Source organism: Lissotriton helveticus, chromosome 12, assembly GCF_964261635.1.
Source record: "Lissotriton helveticus chromosome 12, aLisHel1.1, whole genome shotgun sequence".
Taxonomy (NCBI): domain Eukaryota; kingdom Metazoa; phylum Chordata; class Amphibia; order Caudata; family Salamandridae; genus Lissotriton; species Lissotriton helveticus.
Genome location: NC_136073.1, coordinates 774,892,816 through 774,913,288, shown reverse-complemented (window position 1 = coordinate 774,913,288; position 20,473 = coordinate 774,892,816). Strand labels below are relative to the sequence as shown.

The 20,473-nt window shown below is 46.3% G+C and overlaps 1 protein-coding gene across 1 annotated transcript in view; it reads left to right on the top strand.

Annotated features, from left to right (window-relative positions):
* Positions 1–20,473, top strand: part of TDRD10 (tudor domain containing 10) — an 852,263-nt gene that overhangs the window by 689,100 nt on the left and 142,690 nt on the right. The window contains exon 10 of the mRNA XM_078670270.1: positions 7,716–7,863. Within this exon, the coding sequence (XP_078526396.1) occupies positions 7,716–7,863 (148 nt within the window). The remainder of the gene's footprint in view (positions 1–7,715; positions 7,864–20,473) is intronic.

Genomic DNA, 20,473 nt, shown 5'->3' with positions numbered 1-20,473 from the left:
ATGGTGACTGAGAGTCTAGTCCCCTCAAGGCAACTTTTACCTGGTGCCACATACCAGGTGACCAATATTGATGGAGTACAGAGAGATCATCCCATGGCAGTGGTCAATCTCAGCTGGGGAGGTGTCACTGGCCACAAGAGAGTGGCAGTGTCACCAAATTTGCCTGTAGATTGCCTACTGGGGAATGATTTAGAGCTCTCAGCCTGGGCTGAAGTAGAGCAAGAAACCCATTCTAAAATGGTAAACATCCATGGTAAGGTTAGTGGGGCAGTGGTAGCCACAGCCCCAGTCCAAGATATCCTCCCTGAACAGGTCAGGAGGGCTGTGCCAGTCACAGCCCAATCTCAGACAACTTCCTTCCCAGAACAGGTTGTCAAAGCTGTGATGGTCACAGCCCACACCCAAACTGAGCCCCCTCCTGAAAAGGTTGGGAGAGTTGTGATGGCCACAGCTCAAACTCAGACAGATGACAGTGTTGTGAAGCCTGAAACTATGGATCACTCCACTCAGACAGAGAGTATTGAGGAGGAAGAGAAATCTCCCTTCCCCCAGACTTTAGGACAGGATCAGCCTCCTCAGGGAACTGATCTGACCCCTTGTGAAGAAACTGCCACAGAGGTAGTCAGGCCTAGCCTGGCAGAACCCCTGATGTCAGTGGACCCTTCCAAGGTGGGACCCAGTCTGGAGCAGGTAACCTGCCCCTCTCTACCCTGCCTCAGTCAGCCCAGGGCTGTAGAGGTCAGGGAGGCCAGTGGTGGACCCCAAAGGGCCCCCTGTCCAAAAGAACTTCCCAATCAACAGATTAAGGGCACTGAAGCTAGTAATCCTAGCCAAGTGAAAATAAAACATACTCCTGAGGGATCCCCCTTAAAATTAGTTAGGGACCTCCCACAGATGGACACTGTTGGGCACAGCCAAACTTGGGACCTGAGGGCCCCAAACCTGACCTGTCCCTCCAGTAAGCCAAACAGAGGGACCCAACCTCCAGCTGTAGGTAGCCAGAGGTTGACCCTGAGAGCCCAAAACAACTCAGTCTTGGAGAAAAAGGCCTCTATGGTGGATAGTGATTGGAGGAAGCTGAGCCCAAAGTTAGTGGAGCATCACTTCAGTACTCCATTTCAGCACCAGCCTTTTTCTTTGACAAAACACACCACAGGTAGTGATTCCCTATGGTGGAGACCCTCAGACACCCTTAGGGTGAGGGATTGCTTAGTGGACCATGAGATAGGGGGTAACCATGCCAGTGCTGGTACTTCCTTATATGGCCACTCAGGCAATATAGGCTTACCTGGCAAGGATAGCCTTATCTCCTTTCGTTTGGGGGGGGGTTATGTAGGAAGGTAAATCCCTGACTATGGTTGCCCCCAACTTTTTGCCTGGTGTTTTGCTGGTTTTCTGACTTAGTTGACCTGAGGCCCTGCTATTCAGGACCTCAGGCCCACTGCTCTCTCTGTAAAATGGATTCCGTGTACCTTAGGTACATATCTAAATTGGATACTGAGTCACCTTATCAGTCCCTGTACAGTGTACCTTAGGTACCCAGGGCATAGGTGTACCCAGGGCCTACCAGGGGCTGCAGCATGTATTATGCCACCCCTGGCTGGCCATCCAAATCTGACACAACTGGCTGCTTGACAGCTGGGGCAAGGTGGTGTAATCACCCTTTGCTTTAGATATAGTATACCTATATCTAACCCTAAAATGGACACACAGATCTCCTATCAGTCACTCCTATGACAGGCCTTAACAATCCTGAAGGCAGAGTGCTTGGAATCGTGTGAGATGGTGCTCTGGCATGAGCTGAGCCTGTCTGCGGCTTTCGGGATCCATCCCTTAGCCGTTTCCATGATATCGCATACCATATACTCTTAAGTGCATTATAATCCTCGCGGTTATGTGCCAACTCTGGTATCGCTTTATCAAAACATGTCGAGTAAGGTGTCATACGAATTGGAATACTAACCCCTCACCAATTCTGGCGACGGGGTTAGCATTCCACCCTTCTAGAGGGACACGACATGTATGTAACCCCTAACCCCGGTTAAAGTCAGACAGAGCCTTAGCATCCACAAAATGGATGCTGCCACCGAGACACAAGTCTGCCCTCCTGCTGCTGGGAGTCCTCCCAGAGCAGGAGATAAGGACAAAGGGTTTCCTGCCAGGGGCGGTGCCAGCACCGTCCCAGACAGGGTTTTGTGTATTGTAGGTAGGCAGGGCTTTAGAGGAAGGTGACTGCACGTGGCACCCCGGTGCTCACTGTGCATAGGCTGGCTGGAACCAGTTCCAGGGTCACTCCAGACCCTGTGCTGGGGAAAAGCCCGCCAAGGAAGTGGGTGTCACCACCCCCCTCCTAGTCCCACCCATAGGGCAGGACTTAGTCGCGTGCCAGCCCCTTTTTACAGGATAAAGGTAGAGACTGGCCCCCTTCCAAATCAGATCATCTTTGAATCCTGAAACTACTTTCTGCGAAAGGAACTCAAGACTTCTTCCTAAGATTTCTCCCTTGTGACTAAGGAGTAGTCACCCTGCATCCGCAGGCACCATCCAAGAACACTGCGGTCTGCTGCAAGTCCTTCCTCCGGAATCCGACTGCCCAGCTCGACGAGAACCGGCTTCCCTGGCACCTCTGACCTCTACCCACCTCTACAGCCCAGCTGAGAACCGTGGGTGCGACGAGACCTCAAGGGACCGGCCATCTGCAAGACTGCACGACTTCTTTCCAGCAAGCCCGCCGAGTAATCTACTGGTGAGTGCTTTGGGGTCCGAGAAGCCCCGACTCTGAGCAGCTCCAGCTCCGAAGTGCCGCCCCCCCCAGCATCTCCACGATCTGCGTGGGGCCCTTCTGCTTTCCACTGCTCACCGCGTTGTTTGGCTACTAGCCCGTTGGCTTGTGGGCTTCCTGACGACGCCCGACGACATTTCTGCTGCTGGTCTGGTTGCTCCAGACTGGCCCTTGCTCCCTTCCAGAAGAGGAGCACCCCGGACCCTCCTGGTCCACTCAAGACGCCATTTTGAGTCCACCGCGTGGGCTTGAATTAGCCAAGGCTTGTTGCCCACTCCTGGGTAACTTCGACGCCAACGACTTCATCCATCGTGGGACAGCTCGCACCTCCATCCTGGTCGCCGACAACGCCTCCTGGTCCGAGAGACTGCAGAGCCCAGCAGCGCCCACTCACCTGACTGCGGTGACTTCGCCCGGTGCCATCCTGGTGCCCACTTAATCACTGGCTAGTGATTCAAGAACTTGGTCCCCTCTGCTTTCAGGTTTTCTTCTTCCTTGATCCAGGCTTGGATCCATCGAACTTTTCTTCACTGGTCGCCTGCCAGCAACTTCTTCCTTCCAGGCTCCTGGTCCGGCAACGAGATCCCCGACGTCTTTTCAGACCTATGCAGCTGCAGCCCCTGGGCTAGGTAACTTCGGCACTCCGGTGTCCCAGCATAGCCTCACTATCCAAGGGTCAGGATCCACTGTCGTTTTCTCCCTACCAGGTCGGGTTCGCCCGTGAACACTAACTTTGTGAATTCTAGCTTCCATAGACTTTGTCCCGCATCCCGCGTGAGAGTGCACACTCTGCACCCGAGTCCCCTGGGTCTCCTAGTAGTAATCTAACGATTCCCTAGTCCAGTCCTAGCGATTCCAAAGCCTATTAGAACTGTTACTTACCTGCTAGTAATTCGCATTCCACCTTTAGCGTATATGGTTTGTCGTGCCCCTCGGGCATTTGTGTAACGTGCTAACTTAAAAGTATTTTCGTAAGAGTTTTGTTGTGTGCTTAGCTCCCTGTCTCATAAAGAGCCAGGGTAGTCTTGTTATAAATAAATACACTGTTTATTTTCATAACAACTTGTGTGGTGTCCTTTCACTGGGTGTTCAAGGGGTAATGTGATGGTAAAACAGCTGGCTTAACACGCCCTCTAGAGTCTTAGCCTTAGACTGCTCGTATCCATGCTACTAGGATAGCTGGTCTATAAGGTTGACTTACAACCAATCATCAATAAGGGTTGTTTGGACTGATATATAGTGATCACTAGAATAGTGAGCACTGCACATCAGGCCAACTTCTCACACTAATCTTATTGGTTGTTGCAAAAATGTGGTCTCTTTTACAAAAAGAGGGAGATAGGCTACAAAATGAGATGAGGCCTAGGTGCATACTGCTATGGTATTTTCTATTTACCGAGGCTCCCAGGCTGACGACGGGGAATGATACAAAGCATGGGAATCTATGAAAGTTACCAATACTGGGGAACCAAAGTTACAGGTAAGTAACTTGTTTTCTTCTTAAGACTTTTTCCCCTCAAACTACTATAGCGGCTGAGAGATCACTTCTTTCTCTGGACATTCAGTGTTGCTTGAAATGTATATCCAAAGAACTAAGCACTTTAGAAAGTCACCTCAGCTCTTTGTAGCTTATATTGCTCCTTGTAGGGGATTTCCCCTGTCTAAACAGGGCATTGCACATTGGATTTCTAGCTCTATCCAGTACTGTCATCAATTGGCTGGGAAACCCCTCCAGGGAAAAGTCTGTGCTCACTTGACAAGGGCAGTTTCTTCCTCTATGGCTCTCTTAGCTGGGGTACCTATCCAGGACATCTGCAGAGCAGCCACCTGGAGGAGTATCCACACCTTTACCAGACATTACTGCTTGGATTCTTTGGCCCGCAGTGGACCAAGCAGTCCTGAGGAACTGGTTTAAATAGTGATGAGCTTTCTGTTTCATCCCTCCTTGCTTTTCTTTCCTAAAAAAACATCGCACCTTCTTTGATAAATGTATTATTTCTTGGTGTATTGTCTGCATATGAGCTTTGCGCATTCTGAGGATGCCTATTGCTGCGCCGATGATTCTTTGTAATTAATTGTATAGTTAAAGCTTAATATTTAATGTTTGCCTTGAGACATTACAGAGTCCAGGTTGAGGAAACGGTTTCCTTGTTCTACCCTTTTCCGTGCTTATGTACTGTTTTTTTTTGTTTTTTTACAGAAGATCAAGACAAAAAAAGTGCTCATAACTGCTAGCCACTCCGATTCAAGCATGTGAATCTATGAAAGTTCCAATACTGGAGTAAGAAAATAAGTTGTTTACCTGTAACTTTAGTTCTCCAGTATTGGAAGCTTTCATAGATTCACATGCGACCCACCCTCCTCCTCATGGAAAGCTCAACCTTCTTTTTTGACCGCTAAGGTTTATCCTATTGCACTACTGCTACAAAAATCTGAGGGTCTGAGGTCCTCTCAGGAGGTTTCTTGAGGGTGAGGCTGATCTGATTGTGTGCTTTGTTTGGTTTATTTTACTAAAAGAGGTAGGTATGTTACAAAACTGAAATGGGCCTAGGCCTAGTTTCTAGTTTGTATTAGCTATGCATTGCTATTTATTGTACCGGGGACCCCATTTCGACGACGGGGAATGATTCAAGCATGTGAATCTATGAAAGCTTCCAAGCCTAGAGAACTAACGTTACAGGTAAGTAACTTATTTTCTTTCATGTGCTCCCTCATCTCTAGTTTTGATCTGCACCAAATACCATGGGACACAAAGACTTTGATGCATAGAAATGTCCACTTTACATTCGTGGCATTTTCACACAAGATATGCCAAGCCCACTGTCAACATTGGATTTGGTTTGGCCTACCAAATCCAACATCATGAGGCTGAGTCCCTGCAATTCCTTATTACAGCTTGAAATACAGGTGACCCATCCCCCATGCTTACTTGAGGGAAGAGCAAGCCTCCTCGGTAGGGTAATCCCTGTGGGTCTTCCATACTACCTGGGCAGCGAACACCTGTGGGTGCCTGTCCAGCCCTTCACCTTCCACTCGAGTGGCGGTGAAAGGCCCCCCTTCCGGCTGGACTGTATTTATTACAGGCAGGCCGGAGTCCGCATGCTAAGGTGCTCTCACAGACCTGCTGTAGCAGGTCAGACACATTTTTAAATACATAGTCCGTGTGAATGCCCACAACCGCATGCAATAGAAGGTCAGACACATAGGTAAATGACACCAGCGGTGCAAGTGTGCACCCAGGCCGCACAGGCGGGCCTGACCTACGTTTACAAACATCATAGCCTCATCACTTCCTAACATGTGTTAGAAGGGTGCATGCACTTTCACACTACGGTATAGTGGGAAAGGGCCCAGAGCCTTGCTGCTCTACACGAGAACCAACAAAACATAAGAGGAACAATCAAAAAGTTTAGGGAAATGGGACCTGACAAGTATCCGGTCCAACAGTCACACTCTGGGTAAAGGCGCTTGCTATTTTGTCCTTAGACCACCTTCCTGCAGACAAACTGTCCTGCTTTTCATTTCACTGGCTGTGCCTTCTATGCATGTAGACGGAAAAATAAAGATGGCTGGAGCTACATTAATACTGTTAAAGGCATTCAAGTGCTTCAAAAAAGTGCCATGAAAGAGTACCTGATTGTAACAAATGACCTCAAAAGATACCTGGTTACTAAAGACAGTTCAGTTCACTAACTGCAAAGCAACATTTTACATCAGGCTTTGGAATTCATTGCACTTGAGCAGATAAAATGACAAGTTTGGGGATTTTACAGATGCACAAGGGGCCACACTCCTGAATGTGTAGGCGGCTCTGATTTAATTTCAGTTTTTGAGCTCTTCAAGACATTAGTTGGTCTACCGCTAGGAAAGCCCATTAATCTGTAGGACGGAAGACTGAAGATTCCCTGGCAAAGTCCAACCCCTCTTCTGGCTTACTCTTCCTGAAAATTTAATTGAAAAGTAAACATTCCTTTATGGATTGATCACAACTCGGTGCTTTAGAGAGAGGAATTTGTGGCTTTCTTTAAAAACACTCTTTCCTGCTATACAAGCAAAACATTCACAAGAAGAATAAAATAATAATTTTCAGGTGGTTTTGTTTTGGATCAACAGCTATGGGAGTGTTGCCTAATTTGTATTTGCACAAACTATTGTTTATTTTATCTACATACAGTAATGGGTGTAGCACAAAAATCCACTGCTGCATTTGAGTACAGAGGCTTTTCTAGGCAGATGTTTGGGCCTAAAGTGACATATTGCTTTGAGTGTGCATATGGCTCTGGGTGACCCGGTTACACAATCTTGTATTAAAATAGGGAATGTTGAGGCAGGAGAATTCTTGAAAAGTTTAACATGCTTCCCACATCCTGCACCAGCCTTGAAGAAACACCAGGTTGATCAGGCCATTCTCAACAGGGAGCTTTGGTATTTGTATACTTGAGACTCTAATGAGTGAGCGAAGGCACCCATACATAGGTAGTGGTAACAGAACATGACAGATCCCTGTCACTTTTATTTATCCTTTAGATGTCCCTTAAGGAGCGGACTCCGGCCCTCCTCCTCTATCACTCCGGTCTCTAGGGCCTGAGTCACAAAGGTCAGTTAGCAATTGTACCTTACCCTCTCTTTAGGTGTGAAATCCTCATGAATTTCCACACGTAAGACACACTCATGGAAACAAAGCTTTATGAACACAGGATCTGGTTATTTTCCTCTGAGAAATAACATATGTACGTTTTTACCCTCTTCCCCAAGAGGACGGCTGTGCTAGTTCAGAGGGTACAGCAATTTTAGATTAATAGGCCACCTATTTCGCCTTCCACCATGGTAGAGTCAAACTGATATGGGCGAAGGACTTGTGTTAACTGAATGTGAAAATTCTTTTGCTTTTCATTTCAAACCTGGCAGAGTGAAAGTCTGATTTCTTGACTAGGGGCTTTTTATTGGTGAATCTGCTGAAGGATTGTTTTCAGGAACTGGACTGGCTTGCATCCGTCAGTCGGCGGAATGGGGATGCAGGACTGCTGATAACAGACACTGTTCCGAACTCACCTTTCTTCTGGGCAGTGTATCTCACAGAGGTAAGCATCCAGTATTGTTTGATATGCTAGCATGGTACCTGTTAGGAGGCAAATGGGCAGCTAGAATGTATTCATGTTGTAAAATTATGATCCTGCAGTAGAGACATCAAGTCGTTTTTGTTACAGAAGTCCCATTGCAGAATGTAGACAGAGGGACACCCTCTGTCTTGCAGAAACCCTTTTGACTTCCAACTGCAGCATAATTAAGTTTAGAAATGTGTTCAATAAATGTGGTCATGTTAATGCCATATTTTTAGAAGGCTACTTGAATCTGTAGGGAGCTTGTATACATTCTGCTCCTGTGTGACAATATAGTTGATATTTTCAGTCATTATTGTCCCTGAGGGAAAACGTGCAGAGAAACACAGTGGCAAGTTTAAATCTCTGTGTGAAACTGTACTGCTAATTGACATAAGGGCCATCTTGTACAGTTTTAGAAACATTTGACACATTTGTAATTTATATTGCTATACTTGGAGTATAATATTTTATTTGAAAATATATTGGGTTTTTTCCTGTATAAAGAACAGTTACAATTGGTAGAGTCCATCAAGGAGGCAAACGCAGCAGTCTATAGAATGAGTATTATATTGTGTAAGAAAACATGAAACAGGAGTTAAACAAGTGCATGTGGAACAGCAGCGTACACGTAAACTCCCCCAGTGGGTCACTATAAATGCCGGGAGTGTACTGCTGCAACAATGTTATGTGGGGATATACTGTGGCAATAATAGGGTTGAAGAACTAGGATGCAGTGGCAGGTCGCGTCTGTGCAATGGAGAAATGGAATTGGACGGATAGAAAGGCTGGCGGCACTGTGTTGGAGGAGTGCGTGGGGTTTTAGACTTTAGATTATAGGGGTGGTGTTAAGGAGTAACAGGGGAAGGTCTTCATTCCCCACCGCTTGTAGGAGCTGTGAAAGGAGGGTAGCCCATTTATTGGGAGATAGGTCGCTTGCGCAAGTGCAGAGCTACTTCGTAGTGGAGGTCATCCTCCTCAGCTGCTCCCCACTTGCGTACCTCTCCTTGCGATACCGCCACCATTTGGCCCTTGGGGAGTGCTATTAGAGGATGAGCGTGAGCTTGGCAAGGACGCTTACCTTGTATAGTTAGTGATGTTTGAAAATGCCTAAAGAGCACACCTCCCAGGTGTGTATGTCTAGTAGTTTCATGACTTACCGCATGGTGTTGTGCTCAGACCTCCAGTAATCGTGTAGAGATGGGCAGGACATTAGCATGTGAGTAAGGTCTGTGTCAGGTGTATGGCAACACAGGCATCCACCTGTGCATCAGGGAAGAAGTGTTTCAATTGAGCCAGGGTAAGGTACACTCTGGATTATAGCAAATTGTATGTTTTTAAAAAGTGAGTTACAGGATACCTGTTGGGGGAATTCTAAAGCTTGCTCCCATTCGTGTAGCCCTTGTCTGAAATCAGCCTGCCACGTCTGTCGCAACATGTCGAGGGGAGCCATTGTTAATTCTCGAATAGCCTTGTATAGGCAGGGGATAAGGTGAGGGCCATGACCAATGGCAAGTATGGTTTGTAATATATGATGTTATATAATTTGTTGAACGTATGGCTGCCCCAGCAAATGGGCGTCCCAGCGCTAAGCACTGACAGCAAAAGGAGGACCAGCGGAGACAACGCCCCAATCCATTAATTAGAGAACAGATACGTTTTATAGCCTTACAAAAAGCTATATGATCATAAATGCATCTAATCTTCACCCGGAGGGAGTTCCAAAGTTTAGGAGCTAAAGCTCAAAATGAACGTCCTCCAGCTCTGGCTTTCTTAATCCGCAGTATAATCGGCAGGTGCTGATTAAAGGAGCGCAAGAGGCGGGATGGCGTGTACGGTGTAAGAAGATCTGCAAGGATTACTGGGGATTAGACATTGAGAATCCAGTGAGTAATACACAGAGTTTTAAAAAGAACACGCTTTTCCACAGGGAGCCAATGGAGTCTATTAATGAATTCTGAAATATGGCAGGTCCTGGGGAGCCACAACAACAGTCGCGCTGCCGCATTCTGTATTTTCTGTAGGCGCTTTGTCTCTGCTCTATTAACTCCCAGATATAGAGCACTAACATAGTCCAGCCTAGACATTATGGTAGATACAAAACGTGAAGTGGTCGGTGTGTTGTTCAAATGTGAATACAGTTTAACGGTGGACCATTAATTCAAGATATACAAGTATATTCCTGTGACGGAACCTGAATTTAATTCATTCAGTTAATTATGTCAATACATTCTTCTGTATCAAAACAATTTCAACATCTTGGAGAGTACACAATAATATTCTATACAAAATTTTACAGTGCTCATAGCCAGCCTGAAGAATAGCAGAACGATCGGCTGACGCTCGCAGATGCTGATACCGACTGCTCAGCGGTATAGGACAAATTAATGTTCGGATTAATAACGACCCTTTGTTCATCTGAATCAGCATTACATGAAGTAACACGATTTAATCAGGAAGGATTCCTGTATTTCTGAATACGGCTTTTCACTGCGGCCGTCATTCAAGATCGGACCAACAGAGCCGACAAATCCAAGTGCTCATACACCAACACTTGTCCTGAGGAAGACCCCAGAATGAGGACCAATTAACCCTTTGTAAACAGGGGTCGAAACATCGACAACCTTTATCCACCATCATACACTATAGGATTGTAAAATAATCCAGCATTGCCCTATGTGTAATATACCAGTTTGGGAACTTATGATCGATTATAGACTGTAAAGGTTCCACCATATATCACTGAATTGTGCTTTTATCACAATGCCTTTACCCTGTCCCTCACTGACCTAATCACCTCCATCCTACTTCAATTACTTTTCCCTTTCTTGCACCTATGAGCACTGTAAAATTTTGTATAGAATATTATTGTGTACTCTCCAAGATGTTGAAATTGTTTTGATACAGAAGAATGTATTGACATAATTAACTGAATGAATTAAATTCAGGTTCCATCACAGGAATACACTTGTATATCTTGAATTAATGGTCCACCGTTAAACTGTATTCACATTTGAACAACACACCGACCACTTCACATTTTGTATATACGATATGACCCAGGTCGGATAGTTTTGGGGCCTACCCCGTTAAAACTCACTAGACATTATGGTAGCCTGGATGAAGACCTGCTGGATTTTGGGCTCAAAAAAGACCCAACAGAGGTTTAAGACCTTGAAGGAGTCTGAAGCAAACTCCGACCACAGCCGTAGTTTGTGGCTGGAAGGAAAGGGCTGAATCAAACCAGACGCCCACATTAACGGTTTGCTTAGGTGAGGATGGAGAACCAAGAACAGAAGGCCACCATTGCTCACTCCACAAATGTGTGTTTTTTTTCCCACTAGCAAGATTTCTGATATTGTGGCGTTAAGTTGAAGGCAATTTGATGTCGTCCAGTTCATGACCTCTCTTAAATCCTCCTTAAACTTAGCAGCATCCAGAGCGAGGTTATTAGACAAAGCGATCACTAACTGTGTGTCGTCTGCGTAAGAGACAACAGTCAAGCCCCTATCTTTTGCCAATGCTGCCAAGGGCCGGATATAAATGTTAAAGAGGGTCGGACTCAGGGCAGAGCCCTGTGGAACACCCTGGTGAACACTGTATCTGAGGACAAAAAGAGGGGGTGATGACTTGAAAAGATTTTTCCGAAAGGTATGAGGAAAACCACCCTAGGGCAGTGACACTGATGCCAATGTCCTCCAGGCGCTGCAGAAGAATCTGGTGAGACACAGTGTCAAATGCGGCACTTAAGTCTAATAAAATCAGAGCAGAAGTGTCCTCAAGAGTCCAGAGAGTGCCACAGATGTTCTGTGACCGCCAGGAGAGCTGTCTCCGCACTATGACGCGGACCAAAACCATTCTGAGAGGGGTTCAGCAAATTGTAGGTGTCAGTGTAACTAGAGAGGATGGAATTGATGTAAGCTTCAGGGATTTTGGCCATCAAAGGGAGGAGGGAAATAGGGCGGAAATTATAAGGCTTGGAGTCATCCAGTGTGAGTTTCTTGAGGGCAGGGATCACTTTGGCATGTTTCCAGGCCATGGAAACTGTAGCAGAGGTTAAGGACAAATTTATGAGGTCACAGAACACAGGCAATAACTGTGGTAAAAAGCCTTGAATTGGTCAGGTTTAAGAGGATCCGCCGGCGATCCAGATTTAAGTTTGTTGCAGAAAGACCGCATGGCTTCCTGGGGAAGTGCCGGAAAAACAAAGTTATGGACAGGTAGCTACCAAAGGATAGGACCGACCTATACGGGCCACTATGTGATGGAGAGTTTTATAGATATCATCAACCTTTTTAATAAAGAAGGCAGCGAGGATTTCACATTGCTCATTGGAAGTGAGGAGGGTGAAGTGGGTTGCCCAGAAGTTTTAAAATTCTTAAGAAGGGAGAAAATACATTTAGTGGGGTTACTGCTATTTTTAATTTCCCTGTAGAAAAAGTCAGCTCTAACCTTCAGGATGGACTTATGATATTGTTTGATGCATGCTCGATATTGGAGTTTCAAAATAGGGTCATACTGTCTTCTCCAAGCCCTTTCCATGGTTTTACATGCCCTCCTAACTTGGGCTAGTTCGTCGTTGAACCATGGGCACGATCAGGTTCTACGACTGTTAGTCAACATAGCCGAGATCTGGGTGTCAAGTGTGGACGAGAGCCAGTCTGATAGAATACTGTTAACTCTATCGGTTTATTAGGGAGACCAGGCCTTTGGGTAGGAAGGAGGTCGAGGAAGCGATCCACTTCCAACTTACGCGACGGACATTTCAAAATAAGTCTCTGCGGAGCCTCTAAGGGAGGGCCTATACCTTGTAGTGTCAATGACACCAGATAGTGATCCCTCCAGTTCATAGGGAGGGGATGGGTGGCTGTGAAAGTCTGAATATTAAAAAAAGGTCTAACAGGTGGCCGGCTGCATGCGTACTATTGGGGACAAGTTGTCTCAGTTGGAATGCAGCTAGATCAGCTAAAAAAATTACTAATCTCCCTGTCTTGATTAGCTTCCAGATGGAGATTGAGCTCCCCAACAATATTGAAGTTGGCCGTCCTAGTAGCGAGCAGCCCCACTTTAACAAGCAGGGCTTCCATAAAATCTTTAGACGGCCCTTGGGGGCGGTAGATCAGAAGGCCTGGAAGGGTAAAATTGGCGTTGACCCCAATTTAAAACAGAGCGCATTCAGAATCTGTGATGCTTTCTATGGTCAAAGAACAGGTAAAACCCGTTCTAAAAACAACCCCAATACACCCACCCCTACCTTCTCTGCTAAGAGTTCTGATGGTATATCGCTGAGGAAGTGCTAAGTTGGGCTCTGCCATGGTATTAGCAGAGAGCCACGTCTCAGTCAAAAAAAGGACATCAGGGGCCTCATCCTGAATCGGGTCAAACACTTCAGCAGAGTTGCTTGACCAATGAGCGGCAATTCAGTCTCAGTATTTTAATGGCCGGCGAGGAATGTGCTTGGGACTGGTGGTAACCAAAGAATTAAACTCACAGATTTTACATAAAAAAAAGGAGCAACCACAGTGACATCAAACTGATGGGTACAGCGGTAAAAACCCTTCCCGATGTCAATCAGCGTACGCCATGAATACACCCGCTGTTGGACAGCAGAACCTGCATCATGTCTGGCGATGGATTGGCGCAGCGGCCGTGCAAATAGAACTCAGAGCAAATAATGTAATTTAAAAGTACAAATGAAGCTATTAAAAGCAAATACCAAAAGCATGAGACGTGCCAGGCACCAGTGAGTACAATCGCTGACTGCTGCGTGCCCGCACTACCATAACCATAAGTAGGCAGGGGGTCCGAAACAACTTGAGCGCTGCCTGCCCACCCGACCGGAACTCCCTGCCTGGGCAGGGGGAGGGGCGCCGGTCCACTCTCTGCTCAATCGGCAACTATCGTCATGGTAGACCGGATCGAATACTGGATGTGTAGCAGCTTCTGTCTCCGTGGAGTCCCACAGGGTACATGATGCGAAGTTGCCTATAAAGGAGGAACTGCTACGGGCGGCAGGGGGCCATGGTCTGTGGTTAGCTGTTCGATTAGGAAAAACTCAGTCTACAAAGAGGTCTCCTAATGTAAGCAGCAAGTGTTCTATCCAGGTTGCCATGTCCCTGCGTCAGTAAAAGCCCAGGAAGTGGGGAAGGCTGATCAGGGGCAACGCAGGGGTTTATGACGGCATCTCATGTGTGAAACGATGGATACGGACCATGCACGTCTGGGCTGCTACTGCTGTCAAATGCCAGCGGAAGGATAGCAAAACCTTTATAAGGAGAAAGACTTGTATTGTTGAGACCAGCAGTATTCCCTGTTCGCTGCATGTCTCACCTAAATAGCGCCAGGCAGTTCAGCGTGACAGCCATTGTAGTTGTGATCCTAAAAAGTTTGTCGCAAAGGGTGGGGCGCCCAATCCTCCTCAGTCCACCGGAAGCTGTAAGTTATGGAAGGCAATGAGGCGATGCTTACCCCAGATGAGGGTGCTTAATAGGGAATCTAGTTCTTTTAGGAAAGAACAGTGGGATGACTGAAAGGTTGGCAAAATAATATAAGAGGCAGGGCAAAATTACCATCTTTGCCAACGCTGTCTGGGGTAAAAGTTGCCATAAGTGCACCTGAAATCTATTACTTGCTAGGGTCGGATGGGGGTTCCCCTCATACAAATCTGACGTGGTGTGGTAAAGGCGGATTCCCAAGTAGCGGACTGCCACCTCGTGTCAGCAGAAGGGGGGATGGGGGTGGGGGCTCACCCAGGTATACGAGTTGTGGCTGGTCGGAACATACTTTTCCCCGTTAACTCGAAGCCCTGCACATGCGGTTAGTGCGTCCCATTGTGGGGAAAGGTCAGATGTGGTGTCTGAGATACATTAGTAGGGCATCTTTATATAGGGATACTGTGTGTGTTCTATCCTCAATGGGTATACCCCACTCTTGGCCATCCCCTTGCAGGCATATGGCCAGGGGCTATATGGTGAGAACGAAGAGCAGCGGGGAGAGGGGACATTCTTGCCTAGTCCCTCGATCCATCAGGAAAGGAGCGGAAATCAGGCGGCCCAGACATATCCGATTGTTCGGCTTGGTATAGAGTAACCAGGTATAGACAAGTAGTCACTGCCCTATGAAGAGAGAGTGCCTTGTGTTGAATGTCTTCTCCAGATCTACTGAGATAGGCCACATGTGGGAACTGTTCCTGAATGCAGTCTTGTACATGGAAAAGACAACGGACGTTCTGTGATGCACTTCGCCCGAGGAAAAAACGTTTCTCTTCCAGGGGAAACTCATCATTTGTCATAAGCATTGATTAATCCCCGCCCACTTGCGGGGACTCCGGAGCATACACAAAAAAACATATATATGTGTATGTTTAGCTAAAAAAGTACGGAGTACCTTCAAACATACATATATACATGTATACATACATAAACATGCTGCCTACCATAACTCAAATAGGCTAATATGCAAAAATTACATGGGTTTTTCATTCAAATGAAAATAATTTCATGTATCCTTTCTGTAACAGAGAACACACACTCCTTTAGTGTTCCAACACATCCCTTTATTTTCAGAGAAAAAAAGCAAGTAATAGAAGGTAATTAGCCCATAGGCTGCATAGATGAAAAAACATCACAGTAATAAAACTGGGACCGTGCCTTTAAGATGGTGGGTTCAGTATGGCAATCCATACCCCATGGGCAGCCTGTGTAGAGATAGCAGGGTAGTGTAGGGTAGGCAATACCTGCCAGCGAAGGAGGGGCCTGCTGGGGCACGGCAAGCAGTTGCACGGTCCCAGGGGCCCAATGGGGGGCAATCAAATGGCGAAATAGTGGCGAACTTCTGTGTGGGTGCCGAAGAGTCAGTGTGTGGCTGCCGCAGAGGATGGGAGGTCACTGGGCCCGGGGGAGCTCGTGAAGTGGAGGAAGCGCAGTAGACCCTGGGTTTGTGAACGCCCTGCAATCAGGCCTCGTAAAGGATCTCCCCCTCCCCTTGTGTGCCTCGATTCCAAAGCAGGCGGCCAGCACAGGTTCAATGCGGAGGGAAGAAGTGCAGCAAGGGAAGAAGTGCCCCTTCAGGCTCCTGGGGTGCCGTCCGGTGGGTGGGCCTTACCGCAGTGGCTCACCTATGCGTCGCAGAGCCTCCTTGTTCACCTCTTGGCGGCCACGCCTTGTTTGAATGCCCAGCAGGGCCTCGTCACTGGACACCCTGCGGGGGTGGCCTAGACCTGGGGTAGGGGCTGGGAGGAGATGATCAACCCCGTAGCCATGTCTGAACTGGGGTGGCAGAGTGGGCTAAAGAACGGTGATGGATTAAACCCAGATCTTTTGACTGGATGTGAGTGTTTGATTGATTCAGATGCTCCGTCCATCACCACCCGCTTTTGGCCGCCATAAGTGTGGCAGGGTATGCTCAGACGTGAGTCCCTTGCTCACTTTGCCACTGGATTCAAGCAAGCCGGGCTGAAGACGGCTGGAATGCCAGAAACCGGTCCTCGGATGCTTGTTTCCGGTCCAGGGAAGACATGGCTTGGCAGTTCGGGCTGGACTGTTCCCATGAGGCACAGGGTCAGACTGATTTGCATATAGCCATGTCTGAACTGGGGTGGCAGAGTGGGCTAAAGAACGGTGATGGATTAAACCCAGATCTTTTGACTGGGTGTGAGTGTTTGATTGATTCAGATGCTCCGTCCATCACCACCCCCTTTTGGCCGCCATAAGTGTGGCAGGGTATGCTCAGACGTGAGTCCCTTGCTCACTTTGCCACTGGATTCAAGCAAGCCGGGCTGAAGACGGCTGGAATGCCAGAAACCGGTCCTCGGAAGCTTGTTTCCGGTCCAGGGAAGACATGGCTTGGCAGTTCGGGCTGGACTGTTCCCATGAGGCACAGGGTCAGACTGAATTGCATATAACCATGTCTGAACTGGGGTGGCAGAGTGGGCTAAAGAACGGTGATGGATTAAACCCAGAACTTTTGACTGGGTGTGAGTGTTTGATTGATTCAGATGCTCCGTCCATCACCACCCCCTTTTGTACAGAGATGATCAACCCCGGCACAGTAGCTACGGCTTCCGCAATTGTCCAGAAGCCAGACCGGCCCACCGCCACGGAGTCTGGGGCTATATGGCTCAACCACACAGCCCTGGGCGGGGGGGGGGGTCAAGGTGGGCAGTTGAGGCCTTGAAAGGTCAGGGTGTTGGGCCCAGGGGTCACCTGTGCCCATCTGCGGCCCTGCTACCGGGCCCTTGTCTAGGATTTCAAGAGAAGTGTGGGCCAGCGGATGGAGCTGCAGAACGTTGGGTCCAACATCTTGGCTGGCCTAGCTCTGCCCCGTAACTGGACTATCCTTGTATAGTGTAAAATATGGTATTGTAGGTGCAGTCTGTTAGGTAATATAATAAAAGTGCAATCAAATATCCTTGGACCCGTTTTGGACAATGTAGATCCTCTAAGTATTGAGATGAGAGAATCTTGATTTCAATAAAGACACAAAGACCTGCATTTATGCATATATCTTTTATTGCTACTCCATCTGCAGCAATTTAAAGCAACTCCTAACCAAATTCAAAACTCTAGAATCATAATGAACATGTCACCCTTTATAAACCCTTGACCAACAGGCATCTTCCTCTTTGTAGCTGCTTCTGGGTCAAATCTTTCACTATGTAGACCTTATTTTGACCAAAAAGGAGAATCTCGAAAACTTCAACTGTTGTCCTTCCAAGTAGGACCCCAAATAGTGTTTGGGTTCCTCATATTCACTGTCTGTTAAAAAAATAATTTTGAATACAATTCAAACCAATACTTTAACATTCCTAATGTGTCATACTCCAACAGTTTAAAATTACTTGACTCAAACTGTAACACAATTATTTAATCTAACAGTTTCATATCTTGTCCCAACCAATTGTATCCCACCCCTTCCTACTACCCCCCCCCCCCTTTTTGAGAAGGGAGGGTGGGATAATGCTAGCCTCCATGTCTTTAATAAAATCCAGATTCTCTCATCACAGTACTTCAATCAATATACTTTATTCGATTTTCAAAATAAAATCCTAAGTCGAAAACAGTGATACTTTACATACATGATGACATTGACACAAATTACAGTTTAACTTGCTTTAAAACCCCAGAAAGATAGCATGATTACAAAATATCATACTGTAGTCAGTTAATAACTGTAGAAACAATAACGCAGGTCTCACTTGATTAAAATTCATGGGCATCAAATGTTGACGTATGAATTTATATTGCAAATTGCTATATCTCGGCCAAATCATCATTAATAGAGACACTGTCGTATTCACACAAGAACAGCTTGGAATCGTTATAACGACCTTAATTAGATTATTTTTTTCACTTAGAGTCTTTATTGTGATTAAGTTATAGGGGGATTTTAATCTGCACCCTTGTTTCTCCTATCATCACAGTACTTGTAGAATCTACATTTCATGTCAGGACTGGAGGATATCATTATGCATGTTCAAAGCTGTGAATAGTAACAGACGAGAAATGTTCCATAGGTTTTAAATACAACTGAGTAAACACACCAGCATTGGACCAATCTATAGTTTTCAAAATCTTCTCCAGGCGACCTCCTGTAGAAAAAAAAACCTTACTTGCCATAGCACCTATCACCGAATGCACTCCAATGTTCTCTACAGTAATACCTTCTTCAAGCATACACACTCATACTCGCTATACAGTGGTGTCAGAAGTTACAGGATTATATGAGCTTGCATAAGACAATAACTGTGCACATCATCCCTCTGGAATTCATTCATCCTGAATTCATACTCTTTCAGACATCTCACTACACCTAACTTAGAATGCTCATCGAACCCTATATAAAGCACAGAGGATGAATTTGGTCTTTCGTAGGGGATTTCCATGTATAGTCCTAAGCATTGAATAGTCCTGCCCGCCTACGGGGCACCATGGAGCACTTTTTTAAATATATCTTCTTAAGAGCTGCAGTTTGCCTTTTCTTCAGGAAGGCCTTGAAAAGCCACTTAGTCATAATGCAGCCTAAGGATCAGAATTCCTCATCTTGGAGTGGCAAAAGAAGAGACAGTAATGAAAAATGTGCTTAGTGCATGAATAATTTTGTAAGGGCACAGAAAAAGAACCTTCACAAACCCTTTTGCTATGAGAGAAACAGAGATGAAGAAGTGAGGGGTAATGTAGGCCATAGGCTTCAGTTATATGTAAAGAAAATAGAGACTGTCTTTAAGAGCAGAGGGACCGCCAATATCCCATCATGCTTAGCCAGTGTCAATTACCTCAGTTCTTTTTTCTGGCCCCTGATGACAGGACACTGGGAGCATTGAACTCATCATTTTGAGTTTTTTTTCTTCAAAATTTAACTTTAAAGTTCAGTGGTTTTTGCTTCACTCTATGTCTTTTGTGTTTCTCTATTGAGTGAAGTGTTTTCCTGACAGGAAAAAGGCTTTTTTCTATTTAAAATGCCTGGTCTATTCAACAAATGTCCTTGCTGTGGCAAGAAAAAGGCCAAACCAGACCCCCACGAGGTCTGTATTATCTGTCTACTATCTTCTCGCCTTCCTGCCTCCTGTGAAATCTGCAAAACCTTCTCCAGACAAACCCTGTGTGACAGGGAGAAGATTCACCTCCAGGGAAGGGAAGAAAGAAGAAGACAGCAAGAAGCCAGTGGGACCTTTGAGAGAAGGGGAGGTAATGTCACGTTTTAGGAGTTTAGTTATGGACTACATCTCCGAGAATGCCTGCTGTGTAGTCTGTCCTCTCTTTCCTTCTAACTCCTGCTTCTGCTTTCTGTATCTGCCTCTCTCATTAAGCCCTCGGTGCTTGTCACCTGTGGTGTTGCCCTTCCCTAGTGCTGATCTGACCTGGAACCTTGTTACCGGAGTTCTGTTTTTTCTCTTCTTTGGGATGTTACTTAACCACTTGGATTCGCGCTGTGAAGCAGCGATAGAGAATTGAGCCTTCGTTTTCTGTTTCCGCGGTGTTTGGTGACCTCTGACCCCATCTGGGAGCTGCGCTGTGAGAGCCGAGTGAGAGGCTCTCTGCCACCGCGGACGCACATACCTTGACCTTGGTGACTTTACCGCGATTACTCACTGAAGCAGAGAACATATGATAATTGACCGCTAGCATGTAGTGCATGCCCTCTGCACTGATATCTTGTGTTTATTTTTACTTCTTTTTTGGGGCACGGCACTCTGCTGAACATTTTGGCTTACCAAAGAGCTGGTGAGAAGCTCGGATTTGTACTTTGGATATTAACGGAAGCAAGAATCATTGCCTTTCGTGTTTTACGCAGCTGAGCAGGAAGAGACTACATTCATGAAGCTAAGTAGCTTTTCATATATATGACTGTGTACCAGTACCTACAAAGGACCTTTAGCTTTCCAGAACCGGGGTTCTTGGGCAGCTCCTGTTTCGTTTGCATTTACTTTATTTTTTCCTTTTTTTGCCCTTTTCTACTTGGATGAATGTGGCAGCTTATTTAAGTAAGTGAAGTCCCACACATTTAAGTATACCTGATATTGTAGTCTGTGGAGGAGTGCATTTATTTGTGTCCTTGTGTCTCCATGCAGGAACCAAAACACAGATCTAACGTA